This window comes from Gavia stellata, chromosome 6, assembly GCF_030936135.1.
Source record: "Gavia stellata isolate bGavSte3 chromosome 6, bGavSte3.hap2, whole genome shotgun sequence".
Lineage (NCBI taxonomy): Eukaryota > Metazoa > Chordata > Aves > Gaviiformes > Gaviidae > Gavia > Gavia stellata.
In genome coordinates, this window is record NC_082599.1 from 37,397,692 (window position 1) to 37,424,020 (window position 26,329).

General features: G+C 37.9%; 1 protein-coding gene across 1 annotated transcript in view; it reads right to left on the reverse strand.

Moving 5' to 3' along the window:
- SKAP2 (src kinase associated phosphoprotein 2) overlaps window positions 1-26,329 on the reverse strand; it is a 121,095-nt gene that overhangs the window by 11,585 nt on the left and 83,181 nt on the right. The window contains exons 10-11 of the mRNA XM_059818837.1: window positions 6,936-7,004; window positions 237-349 (exon numbers count right to left, since the gene is read on the reverse strand). Of these exons, the coding sequence (XP_059674820.1) occupies window positions 237-349; window positions 6,936-7,004 (182 nt within the window). The remainder of the gene's footprint in view (window positions 1-236; window positions 350-6,935; window positions 7,005-26,329) is intronic.

Consider the following 26,329-nt stretch of genomic DNA (forward strand, 5'->3'; position numbering starts at 1 on the left):
ATGGTAGCCAAGATTTAACAAGTAAATAAACATGCTTTTAAGTTAATTCCTGTTACATGGCTATGTTTTAAATGTGATTATAGTTCATTTGACAAAATAATTAATTGCAGTGAATATCTGATTGCAAACAAAGGATCTGAAAGGGAGTGCCAGTTTCCCCCCATAGAACTGTGGGAATGTGCCCTTCTGCCATGGCTCTCTTTTTACAACTATGTAGCCCCAGAAGCACGCCATACCTTGCTGAGAATGTAGATAACATCACCACGTTTAAATGTCAACTCATCAGGTACATCTCCTGTGCAGTCCCACAAACCTTGATAGAAATTGGCGTAATCGGTATTTTTGCCATCTGCAAAGAGAACAGCATCTAATTACAAAAGGATAAAGACTGAGGGACTAAAGTTACTCTTTAAATCTCCAGATACTAGAAAGCAATTTATTAGCACACATTTCTTACTCCTCTTTTTAGAAACAGCTCCTTCACACCGCAAAAGCAAGTGGAAAACAAGTTTAATGTGCAAGCCCTTCACTGGCAAGTTGTATCACTTAAAGACATGTAGCTACAGGTTTTCAAAGCATTTTCCAGCTGCAACTTAAGGCAGCTAGTTTTCCTCTACTAGTATATTTCCAGCAAGCCATATTTGTATCTCAACTTGAAACTGATAAAATTGCTAGAATATAATTAATAATAATCTGTGAAAGGAAACCAAAGTAAGTATTTTGTGATACAGTCCCCCTCCCTCTCCTGTTCCAACAAAACTAAATAATTTTTCTGAGAACCTTTGAGATAATCCTTGATTGTTCCTTCTGAAATATTGAAGAACTTGGAAACTGTTGCTGAAACTGCATTTTAAAAATATTTGTGTCAGCTCCAGTTTAGGACATTAAGCTCTGGCTAAACACGCAACTACACTACAGTCATAAACTCATCCTTCTAACAGCATAAGCACAATGGATGTGCTGTGTTCAAGCTGCCATACAGACCATTAACTGATTGATTATTTAGCACTCTTTGCTCTGTAATACGGCAATAACACAGTAATAAATGCTTTGTCATACACTTACAATACAGAGTACATCTATTGAAACACAGCGCTTACACACAGTTAAATACACTGGTTGCTTCTGTTACACTGCAAACTATTTCCTGTTTTTAATTCCATGAGAATGGAGTGTGATGAGTTAATGCAAAAAGAATGTAAGCAATACCACTAAGATGACCGGTTACATTATGTATACACTAACCAGACAGAATGTATATGTACTAATAATTTACATCACTGGAAAGCTATCTTCTAATTCTGATAACATAAATATCACTGAACTGGCTGGATCAAGGCTGTCATCTTAGTTTTGTTATATGATCCCTGAACAGCAGGCTTGCTGGTTATTCCAACATATACCAGTTACATTTGCATGTCGTTAGCACTCTACACCATTATTTATAGTTTACAATTTAATCATGATTGATCCACTTTATTACTGAAAAAAATCCTGGTAAAATATCAAGTATCAAGCGGGATAAAGTGTCACGCTATTAAAAAAAAAAAAAATAGCAGTATTCAACTTGTGGTTTTCCCTGTTTTGACAAACAGATTTTAATTTTGATACTGTCTGTATAAGCAAGAAGAGCTTGTTTTCTATTTATCCACTTCAGTCTGTGTTCTGTGTGCTATTCTTGTTTTGATGGCAATAGTGTCATAAGGCTAAATATTCACAACCTTGAATTTAAAGCTGCTCTGCAAGTTACCCACCATTTAATTTTCCATAAACTGGTGATGAGTAGCTACCACTTGCTACATAGCACTAGGGGGCGTTCTGACTACCAGTGCACAAATTATTCTGTCATCACACCAAAAGCAGCAAGTATATAAAAACTCCCAACCATTCAGAAATAAGAGATTTGATTATTGTAAAATGCGTGGACAGAATAATTTCAAGAGGAAGGCGGAATCAGTTTGAAATGCTGCACCTCCAATTACTCACCAATTTAGCATTAGACAATTATAAAAAGTAACACAGGTTAGTGCCAAATTGATTTGTGATAAATATTAAGTCAGAATCTCTCCTCAGACTTTTGATACTGCACTGATCACAGTTCCCAGTTCTATCTCGTAAAAGATAATGTGGGCCCACGTGAGAAAAAAATAAGTGATCTATTTTTGGTATATCCCACCTTTCAAATCTTTCAGCAGTTGTCTTGTTGATTTGGTTTAAAATACATTAATCAGTACTTCTACTTCTTCAGAATTGCACTGAAATGAATCGTGACTTTTCAACTGACCTGTATCACTTTGAGGTCTGTACTTACCTTTATGTGCCTGAAGTAACTCCTGTTAACACTAATGGGAGTTACATGGGGAACATCAGTAACCCCACAGAGATCCTACAGCGAGCAAGACACATCTCTCCCTAGGTGTTCATCATGAGCATTTAATGAAGCCTTAAAGTGGGAAAGCAACTCAACTAATAACACGACAACACTGGAAAAGATGCATTTTAAAATAAGCTTATTGCATCAGTGACGATGTTGCCCAAAGACTAACCATGGCTCTGTGACCTCATTTGTGAATTCAACATAAGACAGAGTTGTTTAAATCAGAAAGCCACATTTCTTGGAAAAAACATATAGCGGTATACCAGGAGCACAGAAATGAAAAACTGGGAGAGAAAGTGCCAGTGTAAGTTTGTGAACAACTATGCTGGTCTTCCAACAAGTGTTAATTTAAAATTCAGAATCCCCTCTCATACCCACCAGCACAAGTTTCTCCAAATTCTCTAAGTGCAACTACACACACATAAAAGCCAATTGCAAATTTAACTTCAGAATCTATACATCTAAAGGGCAAAACGCTTCATAAAATGATTCATAGTGCTTCACAAACACAGAGATAGAACAAAAAAAAGCTGCAAAAACCTCTGCAAAACACAAGCCCATTCTTTCTTACTTCAGCCCCTCTTTCAGCTGAAGAGGACCCTGCCAAAATTCATTTTATTGCCTCTGAAGAACTGAATAAAACAGAAACAGGAGACCTGGGTAAAGGAATTTGGTATTTATATGTAACTAAATTATGTGGAGCTTCTTAAACACATGCAATACCTGAAAACAGCTGGTGGATTTAGCGTTAAGAACTTATGTTCCCATTAGAGTTTAAATTCAAAAGGTATTGATTTGCTGGCACTACTCTGTCACAATTACACTCTATTCTTAAAACACTGTGAAATGTTGTGTGCCTTAAAAATACTTTGATGACATAATTGCTAAACTAAAGTCCGTTGTATTTTGAAGGCATGGTCACTTAGGCCACAAATATGACTAAGACATGATAAAAAAAAAATTAAATGTGTAGCAGAGGGTAGAAAGCAGTTTGGTTTTACCTACCCACTGGCTTTTAATATTACCAATCTCAAGAAGTGGCTCAGCAGGATTTTGGATATGTTGTTTCTCCAGGAAATAATTCTTTCATTCCAGACAGCTATCTGGATGAACAACTATCCAAAAATCTTCCATAAAGAATTCCTCATGGTTTTCTTTTGCCATCTCTGTTTTTCCAGTAACAGTAATAGGAACAACAGATACTTTTCTCCGATATACTGATGAAAACACTTCAGAGTTTATTTGACAGATCAAACAGCAATGGCTGCCAGCCTTCCTGACAGTAGGCTCAGACTGGTTATTTCACTGAAAAATACTGGCACCTGACAATGCATGCTTGAAGAAAGGTAGGTAAACAGTTCAGGTAAAAAAATCTGACAAGTGTATCACTCAAGCATGCACTTCGAATATTGTAGACTGCTTAAAACTTAAGAATGCCCATGGATTACTCAAGGGGAAAAAATTATAAGAATATTCTAACAGCTTCAATAGACAAAAAAAAACAAAACCTGGGAAAACAGATTAAGAGTACATATTTGAGAGGGATTTAAGTGTGCTGTCCCATTGTAGCCTAAGCCAATCTAACTGCAGGCTGTTCCATTCCTGCCCGCTACCTTGTGACAATTTTGGCACTTGCCATTTCTGAGCACAAAACTGACAGAACACTAAACTGACCAAAACAAAGACAGGAATTACAGCCCAAGTATGGGAATACACTACTTAAAACAATAGAATAAATACAACTGTGCCTGATTTCCACCGATCTTCCATTTTAGCACTGATGGCATTTAAGTCAGCAAACCCTACTACGGTAGTGACTTAGAGCTAGCAGTTATATTATCTGCTTATGCATTGCCTGTGGAATGAAGGAACACACGTGTATGTTTTCCTTTCACCACCATGGTCCACTGCCCAGTATATTAAACAGCTTGCCGTTCTGATTCATATTCCTTGGCTCTTGATCAGATTCTTCAAAAGTTTATAGCGTCAGATTTGAAGATTACTAGCCTGGGCTACTTAACAAAATATTTGAAAGAGGTGAACTGTATCCCCTTTTGGTGATGATGTGCTCGATATTTACCATACTGAAGGCTTGAAGAAGGAGAAACAGGTGAAGTTCAAAATTAACGCTACTAGAATGACTCTGTCTTACACAAGTGATTTAGACTCTCAGTGTTGAGTCTTAATACCCAGTCAAGACATACCCTGTTAAAGAACACAGTTATTTGTTCTGATGATGTCCTAAACTGCAAAGAATGCCTGCTACTTACTTACTTGCCCTCTTTCCCACATACCAGAAAAATTATGAAATAGGGCATAATAATTGTAGTGTATTTATTTGGACTCAACCTCGAATCTAGCCAAATCTGTTCAGTATAATCTTTCTCATCCCCTTCTCCCACTGTTCCTTACTTACTCTAAAATCAAGGTATTTACACTGAGACAGCACAGAACATGACACTGAAACAGTGATTGTGGAAATTATAATGGGTACATAGTGGTTGCAAAAAAGACCCAGCAAGCCATGTTATTTAACTGAAACTCTCCAAAGCTTTGGTATTTTTAAATAGTTAGGTCACTAGCAATTAATGTAAAGCTATCCAGCAGCAACAGTCAGCATCAAGACTGAAGGAATAAAAAGAACTTAAGTCTGCACATTAATTGAAGTAGAGATAAGTTAGGGCAAGAAAAGAGTAGGAAAAAAGAAAGGGGTTTTGCGCTTATCAAGCTGAGCTCACAGACAATTTGCAAAATATTTTCTGTGAAATTCAGTTTTAGTAAAGCCAGACAATAAATTAAATTTGAGAATGTTTGTGTGGGAAATCATGAAATATTCTTGAGTCAGGTTAGACATTTATGACATGATGCCTATCAGAAATACTCATGTCAACTCAGCCCTAAAAGTCAAACAAATTTCCAGTGTTAAATAGTTAATTAACTAAGATCAGATCAGAACATTATTGCTTGAAATTAATCCGATACCTTGGGAGAACTGTTATGGTATTTTCAAGGACATTACATAAATAGTAGTTAAGACTGATAAGGCTGTTCTTGTAGCAGTTGAAACTTTTCCAAAATTAAGGTGCTAAGGTTTTGATTTCGTAAAAGTATAACCATTTAGAACTTCAAGAAAATACATTAGTGAAAAAAAAATGCTGTTGGCAACTTTATAATTGGATTGACCCCACGCTCCATTATGACAACACACTCTTATAATTACAGTAATGTCTAAATGAGTACTAAATATTAAGGCTGTAATGAGTCATGTTGTTTTACACATGTTTTTAGTAAAGCACAATGCTAACAGCATCTGATGACTTGCCTCTTGTTTCCTTTCCAAGAAAAGCAACCCAAAACTCCTCACAGCAACCTGTTCCTGCTTTCCTGTATGGGTCAGGAAATCAGGCCTCTGTTTCCTCTCCACATGTTGCAACAGGAAGAGCACTGCAGAGCTACTTCCTAAAGGAACTCTTCTTGCCCACCCTTTCCTTGACAGCCCTGAAAGAATTATGTGTATTATGTACGATGGGGGAAGGAGAGCCAGATTGCATGTCAGTGCAGGTCACAGTTACAATGCAGCAGATCTCAAAAAGGTGTAAGGTCTGATAAGAAGCAAGTCTTCTCTACTTGCTGTGTCAAATCACCAATAGTTTATCTAAAGATCTGTGCCCTTGAAGCACATATATATCTTGTTTTTAAGCATAACTGGAAATACCTTTCTGTCAAGAAAAGTTGTCTGGCCATGTGACTTTACATGGTGTATGCAGTTATTTTTCCAGTCCCAGAGATAATTAGCACAAGGGCAGTTTGCCAAGCTAAAGCTGAGAGAATATCCTTTGCAGCCTTTCTGGGCATTTGTGTCCTTTTCCAATTTTTATGCTGCTGTCACTGGACTCTGGCATTTCTTACCCAATTCATTTGCTTTCTGCGGTAATCATATGCAATGAAGATATGCATGGCCAACATTTAAACAGGCTGCAGATCAATTAGTGGTCTTAAGTTTATCTGATTTTTATCAAAGAAGACAGAGCTTTGGGTCGATTGTCAGAGCCTGTGTCAAGTTGACCTTTTCAGAGACGTCTACATTGCCAGTCCCTTGGGCAACTTGTTGTCCCCTGTTAGTCTCTGAATGGCAGAAGTCTGTTCTGCTCAAGCACAAAGTATACACAGATGTCTATATTACATTCTTATAGGTTTGACAGCAACTGCATGTTGTATCTATAAACTGTCCTTTAGCAGTGACACTTCCTCAATGATGATAAGCTAATTTATGCAACTAAATCTCCTTTGTGCAGAAATGAAAGCTAATTGAGTCATTACAAAGTAATTCAGGAAGGAATACCTTGTATAAATTGGCTTACTTTATAAATCCTTCTCAAGTGGTTTTCATGCATCCTAAGTGGTGCTAAGCAGTTTTGCTGCCATCAAATACCCAGGTGAAAAAGACAGCTTTACAGAGCTATAAAAACATTATTTTAAAACAGCAAAGGGAAGAGACAAGAAAATAAAGGTAAAAAGAAGGTGCATACACAAAATAAAGATGAAAGGTTTTAATTACCTGAAACAGTGGTAACTTTCTCCTGGCTCAGTTTTCTTGGCACTTCAGCCTTTGAAGGAACGCGTTCTTCTGCAAAACACATAACTGCAAATGAAACTCTGAAGGGACACCTCAGCTGACAGGAATTACACATCAGTCTGAAAGCCACACTACATTTCCAGATCGTAAGCCCTGTTTACTATTTTGCATTTGTACAGAAGTTGGAACGCTGTTATTTCTGTGGTTTCCCCCACCCATCCAAACACTCCAAGAGCTTTCTTTCAGAATCTCAGTTGTGAACATCTGTTTCCCTTTTCACTCTGCTCTGAATGCAGTAATGTAGAACTGCAGTTCTGCTGTTTTTCAGTCATTCCGAGACAATTAGAATGAGGGTCGTATTCTGCTACGTACATTTATTGCCAGGATAAAGAAAAGGAAACTGAGGATTGAAAAAGTATCCCCAGCCCATGTAAGAATTCAGAAGTTCTTAAGAGAAGTATGCATAGAAGGCAGAGGACATCTTACTTTCAACACTGTCAGACAGACACAAGAGTTGGACACCTGCATGATAGGAACACAGCCACTTCAGATGCCATGCATTCAGTGCTCCTACCTACTGCGCCTGACCATGCTTTTAAGCAAGCCAGACTGTATCAAGTAGCTTAGTGCAAGTTTAGGAGACAAGAAAAGGGAAAGCCTGGCAGTGATCAGCTCTGAAGCTTGTTTTCTGGTTAGCAGGCTTGGAAAACTCTGAAATCCCCACAGGCAATTTCAAAAGATGTGCTCCCTACTCCTTGTCCGGCACACATGAGGAACTTTCTCATGCCCACACCCTCACTTAAGCACATCCACACTCCACTCGTGACAGGGACATAAAATCTGCTCCTCACATTTCACAGTCAACAATTCTGTTGATGAGGCAAGAAAGGGAACAAACTATGAGGGCTTGTGGCTGTATTCTTTCTTTAGGTTCATAAGGAAGCAGAAACAGATTTATCTTGGCATTTACAGTATATCAAAACTGGCAAATCTGCTATACTGAATGAGGAAATAGTGTATTGATAAACCCACCTCTCAAATAAGAATTGGACTTTTAATACATTTAAACTATTTGGCTTTGCTACTCATCACATCTTAAACAGATATTCATGCTTCTTTTTAAGGCACACGTTTCAGCAACTAATTTTGATATTTTATTAATGACAGACAACAGATACAGAACTCACAGCTTTTAAAATGTTCCTTATTGTGCAACTTTTATGTAATTGCCTATCTACTTTGACAAAGAGTGAATTTTATATCAATAGTTCAAAGGATTTTTAGCCTTGTAAAAATTTAATCTATCCACAAGACTGTTCCTGCAAACATTAAAGCAGATGTTTAAAGCACAAGAGTAGACCTGTTGAAATGAGTATGCATAATTGCTGCTAACCTATATACGCACTCCTACAAATATTACAATTACATCATGAGATTCACTCTACAAAGAGCTTTGAACTTCTGCTCTACTAAGCCAGCAAGAGTTTTTTGAAGCCTGACTCTTGACTAGCTAAAAATCTCGTTGAGATGAATATAAACTATTATTTGAGCCAAGGAAAAAAACAATAGAACGGGGAAAATCTGAAGCTGCGGTACAACACAAAACACTCCAAACTATTTACTGCATTCAAGTGTATTCCCCCACTTGGCATAATACTTGTTGCACATTTCCAAGTACACTCATTTGTTTATTTTAAGCACTCACAATTGGAGCACAAATGGCAAAACTACATCCCTATGTGCTGTCCAGAGCACTAGGAGGCACTGTCATTCTGTGTCTTCCCTACCACTATTAATTACACCACTCACAGGTAGTATTGTCCCATTATCAGTCACATTTTCTAGGATTGCTCCCTTTTCCCAGAGCAACCCAGTTTCATCCAACACACAATGTTGGATGGATAATGTTGCTATTGCGTTGATATTACATGTTACTGAATGTGTGGACCTACATCGATTGATGTGTTGAATGTACTGTGGATTTTAACTCTATCACTGTCATGGTCATAAGACTAGCTTAACCTGATGACTGACTTTAGTAGAGGGTATTTCAACTGAAGTAAAACAGCAGAGGAGGTTTGAAGAGATTTTTTCCATAAGGTACAGTTGAATACATGTAGATTGCATTGTGGTTTCATGGAAAAAATTAGAACATATGCATTCCCCTTCCTGAAAAACTTATTTCCTAGAAACAAGAATCCACCAGATCCATATCTGAAGATGAGAAAATGCCTGAACCAAGGCTCTTTGAATACTGAAAAGGTCTCAAATTCAAACAAAGGCCATCCATATTAGCATACTGGTTTGGATCCCAACCATCCCCACTTATCCCACTTTACACTACAGAGTTGTCACAGAGAGGACAAACTTTCAGGTGCAATTAGGCTGGAAGAGGCACTCCAGAAGCACGCTGAACATGGTCCAGCTGCTAACAGGCATTCAGTCCATGGAACCAGACTAAAGTGACTCCATAGGAAACCTCTTCTGAAACATGCACAGTGCAAACATCAGATCCTTGGCACAAACTGGTGCTCTATCAATCTGTTGCAAACAGTCCACACTACTTGCTAATGGAATCATGCTCACAGGGGAGCAGATGTAATAGGCTTGGCTTAGGGTGGTAAAAAAGAACCTGTGGTTCTTACTAGTGTTTTCTGGTATTATGTCCTGAAGCAATAACTATGTGTGGGAGATGTCCTTTAAACACAGCAACCTCAATTACCCCAGGAATTACAGCTGTAGTCAGATGCACCATGCTAAAGTTTGTGTTGCAACATGGAATAGAGTCAAAAGATGAAACATTAAAATAAAAGATACAGTAGAAGTCCTTCTGTATTATTGAGATACTGTGTAAGAGGAGTCATGCAGACCTTTAAAATGATCTGGTACAATGTTTCCTCTGCATCTCTTCTTCACACCATCACTACCACTGCAGCAAGAAAATATTCTTCTCCACCTTCTCGCTATGTCAAAATGAGACTAGTCAACACTAATCAAACCAGTGAACTCTTCCAGAGCTGTAGATCAAAAGAACCCTTGAGACACAGGCTATGTTCCATACTCTGCTGGTAGAGACTCTAATGGCAAACAACCTACAAAATTCTTGTGGTGACAATGCAACAAAGAACTAACTATATTTGTTAAAGGTTTCTTCAGATAGTCCATGAAAGCTGTTGCAAATAATTTACTTATTTAATTTGCAGTCTGAAGAAAAAACAGAAAAATAATCACCCAATCATAGATTATTCTACCATCCACACAATTTAAGAAGTGAACACTGAATTCTACACTAGCTGAGGTTTTTTTTACATGAATCCATTGATTTTTTTTCTTAAAGGAGGAGGGGGGAAAAAAAAATCGGATTACTTGAGTATAAAATGAGTAAGAATTTGGCTTGAACAGTGCATTCTTTCAATGGAATGTGGTATCTCCATGACAAATATGCATAAACTTAGCAGTTTCCTCTCCTAACACATTACTTTACCATCTTTTTACATTAGACTCTAATTTAATGCCATTATTAATTGGTATTCTACTGTCTTCTAGTCTCTGACACATTGTCATTGCACAATACTAATTTATACCTTGGATAATCCCAATTTGTGGGTTAATATATTCTATTCAACACTTTAACAACAGTAAACAAAAACAGCTCAGCTATGCAGCAAAATCTACAAAACCACACAGATGGTTATAAGCTTTTCATTGTGTGGTTTCCATAGCAATCATATTGCAAATCTGGAAGCTTCTTGCAAATAAGCAGCTTGTATTTACATGCCTCTCGGCTGCAGCATAGAACTCTACAACATGCGAAGTTGTTATTCCAATCACATACTGTTAGAAAAATCATTGGAAGATATTTTGATCAGTTCAGATAAAAACTACTGCAGTAAACTAATTTTTCATCTATTTCATAATGATACAAGCAATCACACGCTTGTAATGCACATTAATGTATCTTCATTTGAAATCTCACTGTGGTGTCAGAAGGTTAGAAGCACACAAACAGGTCTTGTAAGACAGACCTCCACAAAAATACTTGTATTATTAAATAATCGATTAAAAAAAATTTTAAAAACCACAGTGTCTTTACTATTGTACTCAGCAGGGATGACAAATGCATGCAAATAAAAAGGTGTGCAAGAGCTCTGGTGACACCGAACGTCATGGGTCTATACTGCTTTGTGCAAGAAAAAGATACAATGGCATGGTCACACCAAGAGTATTACTCCTCCACACTGCTTTTTTGCTACCACATAATGACTCTGCACAAATATAAACAAGAACTTTCAAACATGAATAAATGCTTACCATGGCAAAGAGTCAAGACCTTTTCTCTCCCAGATTTAAAGTTTTATTAATTGACCTAACCCCATAACAGATGGGTTATTACTCTAATAAGGAACATAAATCAATCCAGCTATGTAATTTTTTCAAAAATTAGCAAAACTGGCTTTTTTTACAAACAAGATTATTTGTTTAGAGAAACATTTAAGAATTCCAAAGGAGTAATAAGCACGCAAAATTTAAGAACAAAATTGTTTTTATGATTTGGCCAAACTGAAACCTTCTGCTAGCGTTAGTAGTGAGGGCTAGAGACCATCTGGGGTCAAAGGAATAAGAATTAACACCATGTTTTACGCAGGACCAGCAAGCTGCTTTACCTGAGGACAGAGGTCCCCATCCTTGGGATCCTCTGCAGTATTCTCACTATATACACACCTGTACATGCCTATACACTTCACCCAAACTCTTACAGGGTTTTAGCCTAAGCAGTTTGATATACCAGAAATCCTCCATGTGTTGCTTGATCCTCGGCTTATTTGCCTTGGTATGTGTATTTATAATGGCAGGGATTTTCCTTTCTGTTGTCTTCTTTGAGACTGCAGATCCACCCATTCTGTAGGGAGACGCCTCCAAATCCAAGTAGCAAAACTCTAGCTTTGATAACCCTCCAGTATTCCCACAGATCTGTCCCTTTCCCCCAGTTCCTCCTGGACATGACAGATTACTGGAAGATTTACACAAAACTTCTTGACGCTTTACCCTGCATTCCCAGTAGCACTCTGGTGCAATTTGTAAACAAATGAAACAGCTTGGAAAAGGCTGCTGAAGGTGCTATTCTCTAGCCATGGTGTGAGATCCGGAGGGCAGCAGAGATGGGGAGACAGACTATTGTTTTATTAAAGCTCCATCTGACTGTACCAGGGTGCATGGTTTGGGGATGAAAATGCCTCCAGGACAGTGACAGAAGTAGAAAACAAGCTGGTTGCTATTTAGAGAAGAGATTATAATTGTAAGAATTTCTTACCATGACAGAAGAGAGGACAATTCTTATTTTATTCCTACTTCTATGGGTCAGCTAGTTACCACCCAATGGCTCAAACGGAGAAGTTACATTCCTGCATGACAAGCTTGAGTGAAAAAAATTATTTCCACAACACAAGCAGAGGAGACAGAGACAGAAACAGGTCACCCAGACACAGGCTAAACACTGGGATTGCAGATGAGGTAACAGCAAAACATGATCAGAAGCAGAAGTTGCATCTGAATAAATGGTCACCACTGTGCTCAGAAATACGATGGCAAGCAGACAATACAGAATTGTATTCCAACAGAATACGGAAAGAGATCTCCACGTTACGAACAATATAAAAATACATTTTAATGAAAAATATTACGCACAGTGAGATGCTTTAGTTTTAGTTAAGGACAACCCATGCGAATTCCTACCCCCAGTTCCTTCCAACACATGTGATCCAAGTCTGATTCCAAGATAGAGGCAAAAGGTTTCATTCAAATATACTAGCAGCTAAACTGGATGGAACCTCCAGCTAACACTTTTTGCACAGGTTTTAATCAGCTCTTTGAAAACAACCATTATTTAAATTCTAGAGTAAGTAAGCTTGAGCATAGGCACCACTCAGACGGACCAGTAGACGGTAGCAGGAGTCTGTTATCACTATTGACAATGTACTAACCTCCCAATGGTCTCAAATAAATAGCACTGGCTGTACAAAGTGAAAAAGCTAGACTCATGAAATACTTTGGGATAGAAGGGACCGGTGGAAATTGCTTAGTCTAATACCCTGCTCTAACTCTGCAAGTTAGATCAAGTTTCTAGGAAACAGCATTTGGCTTCTTTCAGTACTCCATACTAAGCTATTCAGCAGCAGTTTATAAGGGTCTGTGCATTTTAAGAGTTCATGTATGAGACAGCTGAAGCTAATGACTTTATAGAACAGGATTAGCTCAAATGACTCAGTTTTGTTCAGACCTTGCCAAATCCCCAGATGTGAGGTTTCCCGAATTCCTTGAGAATTCCTGCACTTTTTTTTCCCCTCAGTTGCACTCCTTGTATCTTGAGAAGATGCTACTGTGCACCACCGTTACTCCCAATTGTGTAAGCAGTCTGAATAACCAAACCAGCCATCTCAGCTAAAAGTGAAGCACTGCCTCCTATTGAGAAGTCCTTGGAAAAGTTACCTCATCATCCCCACAGAAAAGATTAGTAGATTTTGTTATAAATTAACTCAGGATCAATGCTACAGAAAAAGGAGGTGAGAAGGAGAAGAAATGATATTGGAGTCCTGGAATGTCACTTAGCCATTTTCTGGGGAAAAAAAATTGCTTTCTTAAAACAACTTCCTGTGACACCACCCAGTGAATCTAAGCATATGTTACAGTTTGGCTTAATCAAAACCAAAAAGCAGATATAACATCCCCTTCCTAACAAAAGCATTTTGGAGTACAGCATTTGCTAAACTAAAGAGTGAAGTAAACCAAAAAAATCCCAGTCCCACTAGGGACAAATACAAAACACACTTTAAGGCTGCAATTCTGTAGTCTTGTGCAGAAGACTGTTGTTTGGATCATGTAACTACTGCTGTGAAGAAGAATAACAGAGTGAAGTAGTAGAGTAAGTTCGGAGAACTGTTTGAGAAAAAAATCTTTTTCTAAATACATCTGTGAAAAAGACACTGCATTTCTATATTATTGCACACATGCCCATCCACATGAACTATACTAGGGCAATGGATTTAAAACCCGTGTTTTTAAAAGCAGGAAGATAACTATATGACTTCTCACTAGTTTACTGGAAAAAACAAGCAACAAAATATTTTTCTAGCAGAAAGTATTTTTTATAAATGTTTTAGGGCAGAAAGTATGAAGACTAAGTGTTCAAAGAATGCACCTCTGTGCGTTACCCTCACACAGGACAGAAAATTGAGCATTGTTGGCAAGGTCATCCACAGTTGTTGCAAAATGGATCTTCTCACTCTACTGTGCATAATTTTACCAAGTTTTCAGGAACTGTAGGAGCATGCTTTGCTTTACTTACCTTCCCTACTTGTTGAGACCTAAATATATGTTAGCACCTTTCCTCTTTCTTTTTCTTTCCTTTCCCTAGTACCAAGTGTCCCAGTATCCTTGCTTCCCTGCCCTTGCCCTATTCTGTAGTCACAACCAATTCATATAAAGACTACATCTTCTTCAGACCCCACAAATTTTGTTCATTTACCAAACACAGAGGTTGTTAGTATGAAAGTTGATGTTTCCAGGGCTTCACAAGGCCCTTCAGGCTTTAAGAGCAAAGTATCACAATGGGAGGAAAAACATGCTCAGTCACCTGAATGACAGAACAGAATATATTCATTAGGACAACTGAACAATCCACAGAGGTACAGGCAATTCCTGGTCTTAGTTATAAATATATTAAGATTTCATGAACTCAGCTTCCTGCCTGGAGTGCCTGCTTGGAGCTCTCCCTGCAAATAAGCAATCTTCAGTCATGTTTTGAGTGACAGCTGAATCAACCTTAGCTGTGCAGTTCCTAACACTAGTATTCCAAACAACAAATAATTTTAAATCTCCAATTTAAAAAAGCAACAACTTTACATTCTCTACACTCTCTTTTTTTTCTTAGACAAACATAGATGCAAAAGAATTAACAGTGTCAATTTAAGGTTAAAGGAGGAAAAAAAAAGCTAGTCTGACAGGATTAGGAGGAATAGAAGTATGTAAAATCTTAGTTACACCAATAGCAAGCTTGGGAGGAGAGGAGGTAGAAAAAGGCAGGAAAAGCAGGAGTACATGCCAGGAAAAGACCATTTAGAATGTCTAATTTTGGAATACTAAAATTTCTTTGACAAAATTATCTAATTATTATTAATAAAATTCAATATAATATGCCAAAGTGCAATGTGCACTGCATAGAAATAAGGAGTGGGTTTTGCGCTGACCTTTTTATTTCCTCACGAAGAAAGACCTGATAACAGTAATTCTTCTCAAGAGAAAAGATAAAGGTCATCACAAGCAAGTTTAATCGTGGATAAGCAGACCATAATTATAATGAAGAATAAAAGAACTTACAGAGAGATACACTTCCAGAAACTCATTCATTCTTTTCCTATTTTTATATTCACAGACACTTTGCATTTACAATTAAAGTCACTATTTCAGGGATTTGTTTTCAGAAATCAAGTCTCCTGGAATTGTCTAATCCTATATACTCACAAAACAAAAAATTATTTGATGGGCCAAACAACGTGAAAGTTTCATAAGTGACTTCAGAATCCATCTCCTTACAAATTCCTTAAGTTTGATTAGGCACTTTTTATAATGTTACCTATAGTTTTGTGATCAAGAGATTACATAACAACTTCCACACCTGAACAGATGCATCTCTGAAGGTAAAGATTCATGTTAGCTTCCAACAAAAGCACAAATTTGGCTCCACTTCTAAAAGTGTTCCTAAAGCCTCAAATTTGGCATACAAAATCGAGGCAATAGGCATCTCACCTAAATCTATACTTAAACATTTAAAGAAGGAATAAAATATTTTAAGATACCGCTCTTAGCAGGCCTCAACAATGTAAAGGAAAGCTTCTGGGGTTTAATGTTTCTACACGCTCATATAATTTTTTAGCTGATCAACAAAAAATGCTCCCTCCTTTGTCCCCCTCTCATCCTCCCAAAAAAGCAGTTGCAATTATGGGACAGAATGCAAATTAGTAGCCCAAAGGGATAAAACAAACAATGATTTTGAAGTTGAATCCGTGGCTGTATTGTAGGTTCACAGGAATGTGCACTAGAGATTGCTTGCCTAAATACGTGTGGCACGCATACAAGTACGTTCTTATATATAAACATAATAAAGATTTATGTGAATTCACTGTAACTAAAATAAATTTGTTTGTTCTCTCAACCCGTAATAGCTCTTAGTTATGTAAATAGTTTAAGTGTTCAACATGACATTTTATAAACCTTATTATTAAAATGTTTTGCTAAAATAAATGTGATGGCTATTAAAATCTACATAGAATATATAAATAGTTCTCTATGTAAATACATTGAGCAATCAAATATTCAATTAACTAATCTATACTGTATAACTCTGTACTACAGTGTTATTTGACAACCATATACAGGGGTTATATTTCTCAGGTTTAAATTTATATGATACACAGAAAAAAAGTCTGTAAATGTCAAGTAAAGTTTCCCATACTCGTTGATCAGCAGCACAATTTAAATTTAAAAGCCATTTTTGAAAACTACATACCCCTAATTGTGACAAATGTGACTTGACATAATATTTACATACATAGAATTCATAAAGAAAGCATCTTGTTTAAACCACATAATATCCTTTAATAATCTGCAGGGTTAAAGTATTCAAATTTATAGTCTGATTCCAGAAATGAACTTACTCAAAAAAGGGACACAACACAAGGCATTTCAGCATAGCTCACTTTAGTGGAAGGAAACACAATACAGTTGTTGGCAAGTTTCCACAAGAAAAGTCTGGCTCCCAGATGCTTTGCTTATAACTCCTTTAAAAATGTTCTACCAAGACATTTTTGCATTCTCTAGGTTGATCATTAACTGCACATTGACAAAAAAAAAAATTCAGCAGCTTTCACCCTTTGGGTATTTTCATTAAAAGTAACAAACCCACACCACTGCCTCTTTTCACTGTTTATGGCCCACGCCATCAAATTAAATTATGTCAACTATGCTAAATCCTTTCTCCAGCTTAAATGATGAAATTAAGTAATTGTAAAAATATTATTGTTATGATTCCCTAGTAAACAAAAATCAGGTTAAATCAGAAATAAGCAAAAACTTATAGCTGCAACACAGACTGTTTACACATACCATATTTTGGGTAACATTCCCACATTCATTTCTATAGACACCATCCCATTCTTATATGCTAGGTCCACAGTGAGACCAACAACTCTGGATGTCAGATCTTACTAGCTCCACGCACCACATACCGCGATGCACCTCAGAGACTTGAGGTGGGACAGCAGGGATCTGGAAATAGTTCATAAGCAGGAGATGACAACTGCTCCCCAGACAGCTCAGCATGTTACTGTGGGACTGACATGCAGAAAAAGCCGGGGCCCCAAATTACTTGAATTCCCTCACAGCTGGTGCTTTGGATTATCCAGCTCTCATGCCAGAGACACAACACAGTCCCAGTTGCACTGTAACAGCGACCACTTGTAGGCCTGAGCTTGGCAGTTTAACCAGAAATTGGGTCTTATGACCCTTATGGAAATGATGACAAAATTGTATCCATCTTTAACTTCTGTTTATTGAATTATCTGAAACTACTGTTCAACATTCAGTAATGGAGATTTCTCACTTCTTAAGGAAATAAGTTTAAGACAGGTATGGAAGCAAGTATAGATTCAGCTAGTATATTTTGGGACAATGGAAGGACAACCTTCATGCTAGTATCCACAGGCTTTTCTGTAGACAGTGCTTTGTTTTGAACATAAGATTCCTTCCTTTAATTCCCAGTTTTACTCACTGCTGCCTTCAAGATTCAAGGACAGAATAATTGTTACAGACAAAACCCTTCCACAAACCGAAGATGGAAGTACTGGAAGCTCTTCCTTAATGATATTGAGAGTTCCCAAGATCTTAAACTAGTTTTCATTAGAACACAAACTCAGAGTTTTTAGGTGGAGGAAATCAAGATCTGCTAGGAAAAAGTAGATTTCGAAAAAAGGACTGAAACAAAATATCCCCTGTGCCAACCATCCCCTTTCTGAACGAGAAAATTTTTCTCCTATCTTGCTGTCTAATCCAAAGCTCACTGACCTGCCAATAACTTTCCTCAGTCTCTTCTGGCTTCTTAAGAACACATTCTTCCCATCACTGCTGAAGCTTACCTGTGTACCTGCACCCTGCACTTCCCTGGAGCAGCCCTCTCTCTACTCTAGGTCACAGCACACTATTGCGTCTTGCCCTCTCTGCCTGATCCACTGTGTGGTCTGGGAGCTGTACCCTGCTGACCGTTTTCCTTTCCTAGGAGCAGCCAACCTGCTTCTTTCAAAGACTCCTACCCAGCCCAGGGAGCAGCAGCCAAGACAAGGAAACAGGCAGCCTTTTCCTATGTTGCCTTCCTTGTAGATTTGTAAACTAAACTTAACATCCATTGCAAACACAGGACACTAACACACAAGCAAATCAGGTATACATGCATACAGCCAACAAATTTAATGAAGCTCTGGTTAATTAGTAGTATTTTGTTTGGCTAATTTCTCCATTTTGAGGGGAGTGGGAAGAAAAGTGAGTAGCAGATAAAAAGCACACTAAGAGGAAAAGACATATACAGAAGGATTTATGCTGATGCCTTTCTTAAGGCTGAAAAATTCAAGTAAGAGATTGGTATCTACAGTAACAGAATGATTAAGTCAGCCTTTAAAGCCCACCTTGCTGGGTCTTATTTGAGAATCCAGTTGTATAAATTATGGTTCTTTAATAGCTACCTCGTGGAAACCAGAAAAGTTGAGAAGCGATAGCCTGAGGCACCATATAACCTCTGGTTGCTCTTGTTCCTCAAAAAACTCTACCTAATGGTTTTAATAGCCTGATATGCAGTCATTTGTCACAAATTCAAAAAGTAAAGATTCCTTTATCTATCTGTATAGTATTCATCACAGTTATACCCAAGCAGTAGAGCAAGCCCAACATTTCTATTTTCATAAATATACATAATACAATTGACATTTTGCTTTGAACTTGCTAAACTACAGCAATTCCTCAAATTTATGGTTAATAAACTATCTCACATACCAAGACATTTCTTCTGAATGCTTTGAATTAGAATTACTGCACTGCTTTTTAATTAGATGAAAACAGTGCTACCAAAGGAAACTACTTTGCTTTCAGAAGAATGAACTTTGGGTCCATAACCCATTGAAGACATGCATGCATAAACAAAGCTTTGTTCACATTTAACGTGAAGCCAGCTGTCAGAAACAGAGTCAACACTGAAAAAACTATGATACAAGTTAAATTACTTTGTGTGATTTTTTCTCACCAAGATGACAAGCTTTTCTGAGACAGGATTCTGTCTCCTAATAACAAGTAACTTCTGTCACATACTGTTCACATCAGATTGGTTTTACAAATCAATAGCATCAAATGTTTAGTGCTGGTGCACAGCAAATTATATAAAAATGATTGATTAGTACTTGTAATAAAATACCTTATTTCAATAAATAAATTCCTTTCAATGAGTTGTGTGCTAATTAGTTTTTGAAAGAGTTCTTTAAACATAAAACTGCATGATTAAAAATACTTCCTTTTTAGATATTATTGTTATGCCTTCTAATTTTAAGTAAACAAGCTTCAAAATGCCAATGCCAATCTATTCCTGGTTTAAGGGGGGGGGGGGGGGGGTGGGGTGTGGTTTTTTTTGTCTGATTGGGCTTTAGGGTATTTCTCTTTTTTGTTAAACTCTGAAATACAGAAATAAAATTCAGCCTTTGATAACCCAAGACTTTGATAAACACAGCTTTCCAACATGAACTCACTTAATTTATTGTAACAGTTGACCGCAACTTCAGGAAGGTCACTTCTACTTTCTCCACTTGTAAACTCTGAAACCTATGAAGTTGAATGTCTGAAAACTATGAAGTCTTGCATGCAGTTCAAAGAGAGGAGAATAAATGCCTAAACTTAACAACACACATTTTCCCTTTACTGTAGATATTGTAATTAACTGTTTTGAATTTCATAGCTGACCACATTTTCTGCAGCAGATCTGTATTACTAATTAAAAGATACTCTTTTCCAAGAGTATTTCTCAGTAGACAACCCCACCCCAAGTCCAACCAGTGAACATACCCCTCACATGCAAATCAGACTAAATATGAATACTCAGTTATTATCCCATTTTTATTGGCCTCCTCACTTGCACGTTTGTGAACGTGTGTGTGATGGCGGGCAGGGGTTGAATTGCATCATGGACAGTAGGCTTCCTGACAGCTATGGGCCACCTGTTGTTCGCAGACCACCACTTCATATTCACTTTATAAGAAACACAGAAGAGCCTGTGAACCTTATTTTTCCTCCCAAAGACTTGCTACTTCCCACTCAATGGGCATCTCGTTCTTTTCAGCTACACCAGATTGTCTTACCTCCTCTTCCATCACTGACACCTAACATCAATAGAAAGAAAAGGTTCCCTCTTTAGATGTAGGGTTACATTAATTGAAGATAAAGCCCAAGCTCTTGTGGCAAACAAAAGCTGAGGTCCCAGTCTCAAGTTCCTAACCACCTTCTGGATGCAATGTCTTTAAATACAAAAAGTTGTCTGGATTTGTAACTCATGCCTTGTGAGCATTTAGTACTAGCTGAAAGACACTCCAAGGTATGTATAAATCCCTTAAGTGTACTGCCTCAGAGTGACAGAGAATTTAGACAGAGCTCCATTTCATCGTAGCAGTTGGCATTCAGCGATACACAGTGAAAGAGGTTGTTTTTCAATTATTTCCATGTCTGGCATATAATCAAAGACACTTAGTAGATCCCAAATCCCAGTGATCAAGACAACAAAACAATGCATATTGGACAGAAAAAAATCTTTACTATTCCTTGACACTGAAAGGTAATTTACATCTGCTTTTCACTGCTCTCGTATTACTTTTGATTTACAGCAAACCAAGTAAGCCCTGTAGCACCCTCCTCTCCTTATTCTGGTACTCCACCTATCAGCAAGATATTACGGGCAAAAACATTCCATATATAAAAATAACGCAATGGCTAAACAAGTGAAAAATATTAATTTCTTAACAACACTGAGATCCAATCTTCAAAAAATTGTTTTGAAGAATAACCTATCCTCACTACTTTAAAAGGAAAAAAATGCCTTGATGTGTTCTTGCACCTGAAAGCCGTTTTAATGGAAATTATTCAAAACATTTTCAGTAATTACTTTGGAAACTCATCTTTAGTACTATCCTCAGAAATGCTGATCTTACATCTGGTCTTTTCACCTTCAAATATTCCAAACCCTACTTATACTTTATATTTTGAAAGCACTTCGTTTACTAGTTAAAAGCACTTAGAATTCTTTCTGTGGAAAAAATAAATACAAAAAATTGATAGCACATCAGCATTATATGCAACTTCTGTGAACAGGAAGTAAAGAATTCCCTAACTACTTGAGGCAAGCAACAAATGTTGGGAGGAATTTGGACAATATACCAGGGTATATAATATACTGACCTAATAGCAATGATCACAAGTAACATCTCAGATTCCATAATCACCTGTGTGTCTGCTCACTTCAATCTACTGCTCTGGTTTACAATGACCAATTAACAGTTTCTTCATTTTAGCATCCTAGTTTTAGAAAGCGATTATGCAGCTGTAATCCACAACTGGGACTTTCTGACACCAAACACTATGCTGGGCCCATAGACCCTGACTGTGATATATTGAAAACTCTAAAATAAGCAAAGGTCTCCTGAAAAGGCATTTTCATTAACACAGCGCTGTGAAATCTTCACTTCTAGTGCCAAAAAGTCACTACATTTTGAGAACACAAATATTTGCTATGAGTCGGTGTTCATGAGTGACAGATCAAACTTACACTCAAACTCCACTACATAATCATTACTTCCTTCTTCCCAAGAAGAGGTAAATCAGAGATCACATTCTTTTTTTTTTTCCCCTCCATGCTCATGAAAGGGTTAAAACATCATAAAAATCATTTTCTTCTTCAAAGCTCAAGCAATCCAGCAACAGGAGAGGATGAGGATGGTATTAAGTTATGCTGCTTAACTGCAGAGGTTAACTGTTAGAAAAAAATTAAGATGACAAAGCTGCTTAAAGAGACAACCGTGAGACAGAAACAGCATGCATGAACTTTCCCTACCTTCATGTACAATATAGAAATAAGTTCTGAAACAACATTAATATAATTTTAAAACTATTTAAAAGACTTTGTTTAAAATAAGTTAACAAATTAAAAAGTGTTTCTTTGCATAGCGCCCTTCCTGTTATATAAAACTTAAGACATTTCTTAACTTTCCCTGAGCTTTGCCCTAGTTACAGTTGCCCTAGCTAAGCTTCCAACTACACTGTAAAACAGAACTGTTGCCAGATACCTGGGCTTGACCATGATGATCCTTGGTACAATCAGAGATTGAATCAATCCCAAAATTTAATTTACAGCAAACTAAGCACTGATGCAAGTTGTGTTGGGTAGGTTAGTTCTCCACAGCAGTACCCCTGGCTAGAGGTCACCACAGCACTGAATTTCACTGTCCTTGCCCCTCTCTCACCCAAAAGCTCTCTGTGTTGTGGACAGGCTAAGAAGAGATGGCACAAAGCCAGCAATGCCAGCCTTGTGTCACATCACATTGCTTCGGGATTTCCAGCCTTACCTATTCTGTAGGGGCAGCTTTTTATCTCCATGCACCAACTAAGCACCACCAAAGTAAGAATCAAACCTTATCTTTAGAAACGTTTTAACGGAAACTATACTGTATGCCATGGAAACTACTGCTATAATGAAAGTTTGTGAGCAGAAAGAGAACAGACAAAAAAGACAACACAAGATTGAAAATTAAGATAAGTATGTTATCTTAGATTAACACCTCTTTTCTCCTATTATCATAGAATCATTTAGGTTGGAAAAGACCTTCAAGATCATCAAGTCCAACCACTAACCTACCATTGCTAAGTCCACCACTAAACCATGTCCCTCAGTGCCTCCTCCACACATCTTTTGAAAACCTCCAGGGATGGTGACTCAACCACCTCTCTGGGCAGCCTGTTCCAATGTCCAACAACCCTTTCAGTGAAGAAGTTTTTCCTAATATCCAATCTAAACCTCCCCTGGCACAACTTGAGGCCATTTCCTCTTGTCCTATCACTTGTCACGCGGGAGACCAGCACCCACCTCTCTACAACGCCCTTTCAGGTAGTTGTAGAGAGCGATAAGGTCTCCCCTGAGCCTCCTCTTCTGCAGACTGAACAACCCCAGTTCCCTCAACCGTTCCTCACAAGACTTGTGCTCCAGACCCCTCACCAGCTTCGTCGCCCTTCTCTGGACACGCTTCAGCACCTCAATATCTTTCTTGTAGTGAGGGGCCCAGAACTGGACACAGGATTCGAGATGCGGCCTCACCAGCGCCGAGTACAGGGGGACGATCGCTTCCCCAGTCCAGCTGGCCACACTGTTTCTGATACAGGCCAGGATGCCGTTGGCCTTCTTGGCCACCTGGGCACACTGCTGGCTCATATTCAGCTGGCTGGCAGTCAACACCCCCAGGTCCTTTTCCGCCAGGCAGCTTTCCAGCCACTCGTCCCAAAGCCTGTAGCGTTGCATGGGGTTGTTGTGACCCAAGTGTAGGACCCGGCACTTGGCCTTGTGGGACCTCATACAATTGGCCTCAGCCCATCGATCCAGCCTGTCCAAATCCCTCTGCAGAGCCTTCCTGCCCTAAAGCAGATCAACACTCCCGCCCAACTTGGTGTCGTCTGCAAACTTACCGAGGGTGCACTCACTCTCCTCATCCAGATCATTGATAAAGATATTAAACAGGACCAGCCTCAAAACTGAGCCCTGTGGTGCACCACTTGTGACCAGCCACCAACTGGATTTTACTCCATTCACCACAACCCTTTAGGCCTGGCCATCCAGCCAGTTTCTCACCCAGCAAAGAGTGCGCCCATCCAAGCCATGAGCAGAGTATTGTAGACAGTACACAAACTGAGCTGAGGTTGTAGAAAGGATCAAGGTGGCAGGCAGTAGCTAGCATTGCAGTTTTGGGTATGTGCACCATACAGATGTGAAACCTTAGAAGACCATACTGAAGGTCCTTGAAAATTATGTCACTGAAACCCCAAGTTAATAAAAAAATTTGGTCTTCAGGGCTGTAATAGATGACTACATTTTTTAAGTTGGCAAGTGACAAAGACAACTCCATTGTTTAAAACACCACTAAGCTAGAAACTTGATGCATCTAGGTACATATACACATGCAGCTATTTAATACTACCGTTTTACAAGTTACTCTACGTTACAGTTTATAATATCCAGCTGTGGACTGCAAAAATTACATAGAGTGTTCTAAGGCAGAAAATAAATAGCTAATTAAGGAAAAATGGGCCTTCATTGACAATATTTTTAATTTTGCTTAACCAAGTTTTCCTCCATGTTTTTATTAAAAACCAAAAAGACAAAAGCTTAGTTTGTTGAACACAGTATAAAGCTTTCTGTTCCTGAAGAATCTTGCCAGGAAAGTTTTTCAAGTTGGGAAATATTTGGCAGTTCTGAAGTTTTTGACTCTACCGGAATAACCACAGTAAAACACTGACTAATATTGAGAACCAGGAAAATGATGTTTCTATGGTAAATATTAATTTGTATGTGCTATTAAAGAATAAAGTGACATAAACAGTCAGGTAACACAGCAGGGATAATGATGCTCCACCCTTTGACCATGGAAGGAAGAAAGAGTAATTTGCTTACCTGGGAAAACAGAAAGGACAGCCAAATGGAATTAAACGCAGCCAATCAGGCCTAATTAAGGCAGATGAGACCAAAGTGGAGCATGCTCTTTTACCATCAAGTTTAGATTAACAGCTATACAAGAACCTAATAAGGCTTACTTCTGTGAGGTTTGTCAACTAGCACTTCATCTAATTCTTTTCAATATGCTATAGATAAAGAAGAGAAGGACTGCTCTAAGGCATCAGAGCCACAAGTTTTTAATTCTGTTTAAGCATATGACTATTAAAGCATGTTTATGGAAGAGAAAAAGACCCTTTAATCACCTAAAATCTATTGCAAACTTATGCTTTATTTTTACTTAGTTATGCCAACACATCACAGCCAAAATTAAGAGCTCCACTGTACAAGGTAAGATAGTCCTTCCTGAAAAGTTTACAATTCAAATAGACAAGATGGAGAAAGCACGAGATAAAGAAAGATAATCCCTACTTGGTAAGATGAAAATTAAGCACCACTCCAAGATCATGGGGAAGGAAATTCATTTAACTAAAAACTGTAACTAGATTTCTTGAATAACAGAAAAGCTATCCTTTCTTTGAGGCAGCTGTTCTGTTATGTTTCAGATTTATTAGCCACATTAGGAGGCAACAGTTCCTGGAAAACTGACATAAAAATGGGATAGAAGTGAAAATACTCTAAATTCTTGCAGAATCATACCAAGGCAGCAATTCTCTGAGGACAGAACTCAAAGCATATATTAACTATTGGCCCTCTACCAATATTGTATGTGTTACTGCTCTGGATCTACTTACTGTTTGAGATTCAAATAAACAGATAGGACAAATGAAGCTGAGAAAAGAGTAATTTATCCCAGGATACATCTACAGCTTCTTTAACAAAAGCATAGGCAAGCATACAAGATCACCTTCTGTAAGAGCCTGAGCATCCAAAAAGCACTGCAGTAAGGTTTGGCTGTATCCTCTAGCTGTATCCTAGTGTAGTTTTTATATTCACTGCAGAAGAGTTTTTCAGCATGCGTGACACACTGCACCCCATTTCAGCAGAACGTATAGTCTGTGCTGAAGTAGTCTACGTGCAACTCAAAGAAATGGAATTAAAAAACCCAGCTCTTAAGGAATTGAGTGCTGCTACAATTTTACGATAATCATTTTCAACAGTCTTTCATGTTCTCTGCTCCCTTGGTTCACTGAAATGACCTTAAAATGAAAACCAAGGCATACTATAAAATGTTCTTTTCTGCAATGGTCAGAATATTCAACCTAATAGATATATAAAGTTAGTCAGCATCATGTGACACAACTAATCTTTCCTCTCAAGATATTGCTGAACATTATTTCATACAAAGCTATAATTAATTGTCATATCAATTTAAAATATCATTTGTTAAGTAATGGTAACTGAAAAATTGATTTTCATAGCTTCTTAAAATACCATCAAGAACAACCACCTTCCTCCTAATACCTGAATGTCTATAATCAACTCCAAGAGTTTTTGCCAAGCTCTTTTTCTTTTGTTTTGCCATCTGATAGATACACTTGGACATCTAAAGGCATAATCATTTTATCACATCAGAAAGTCCACAGTA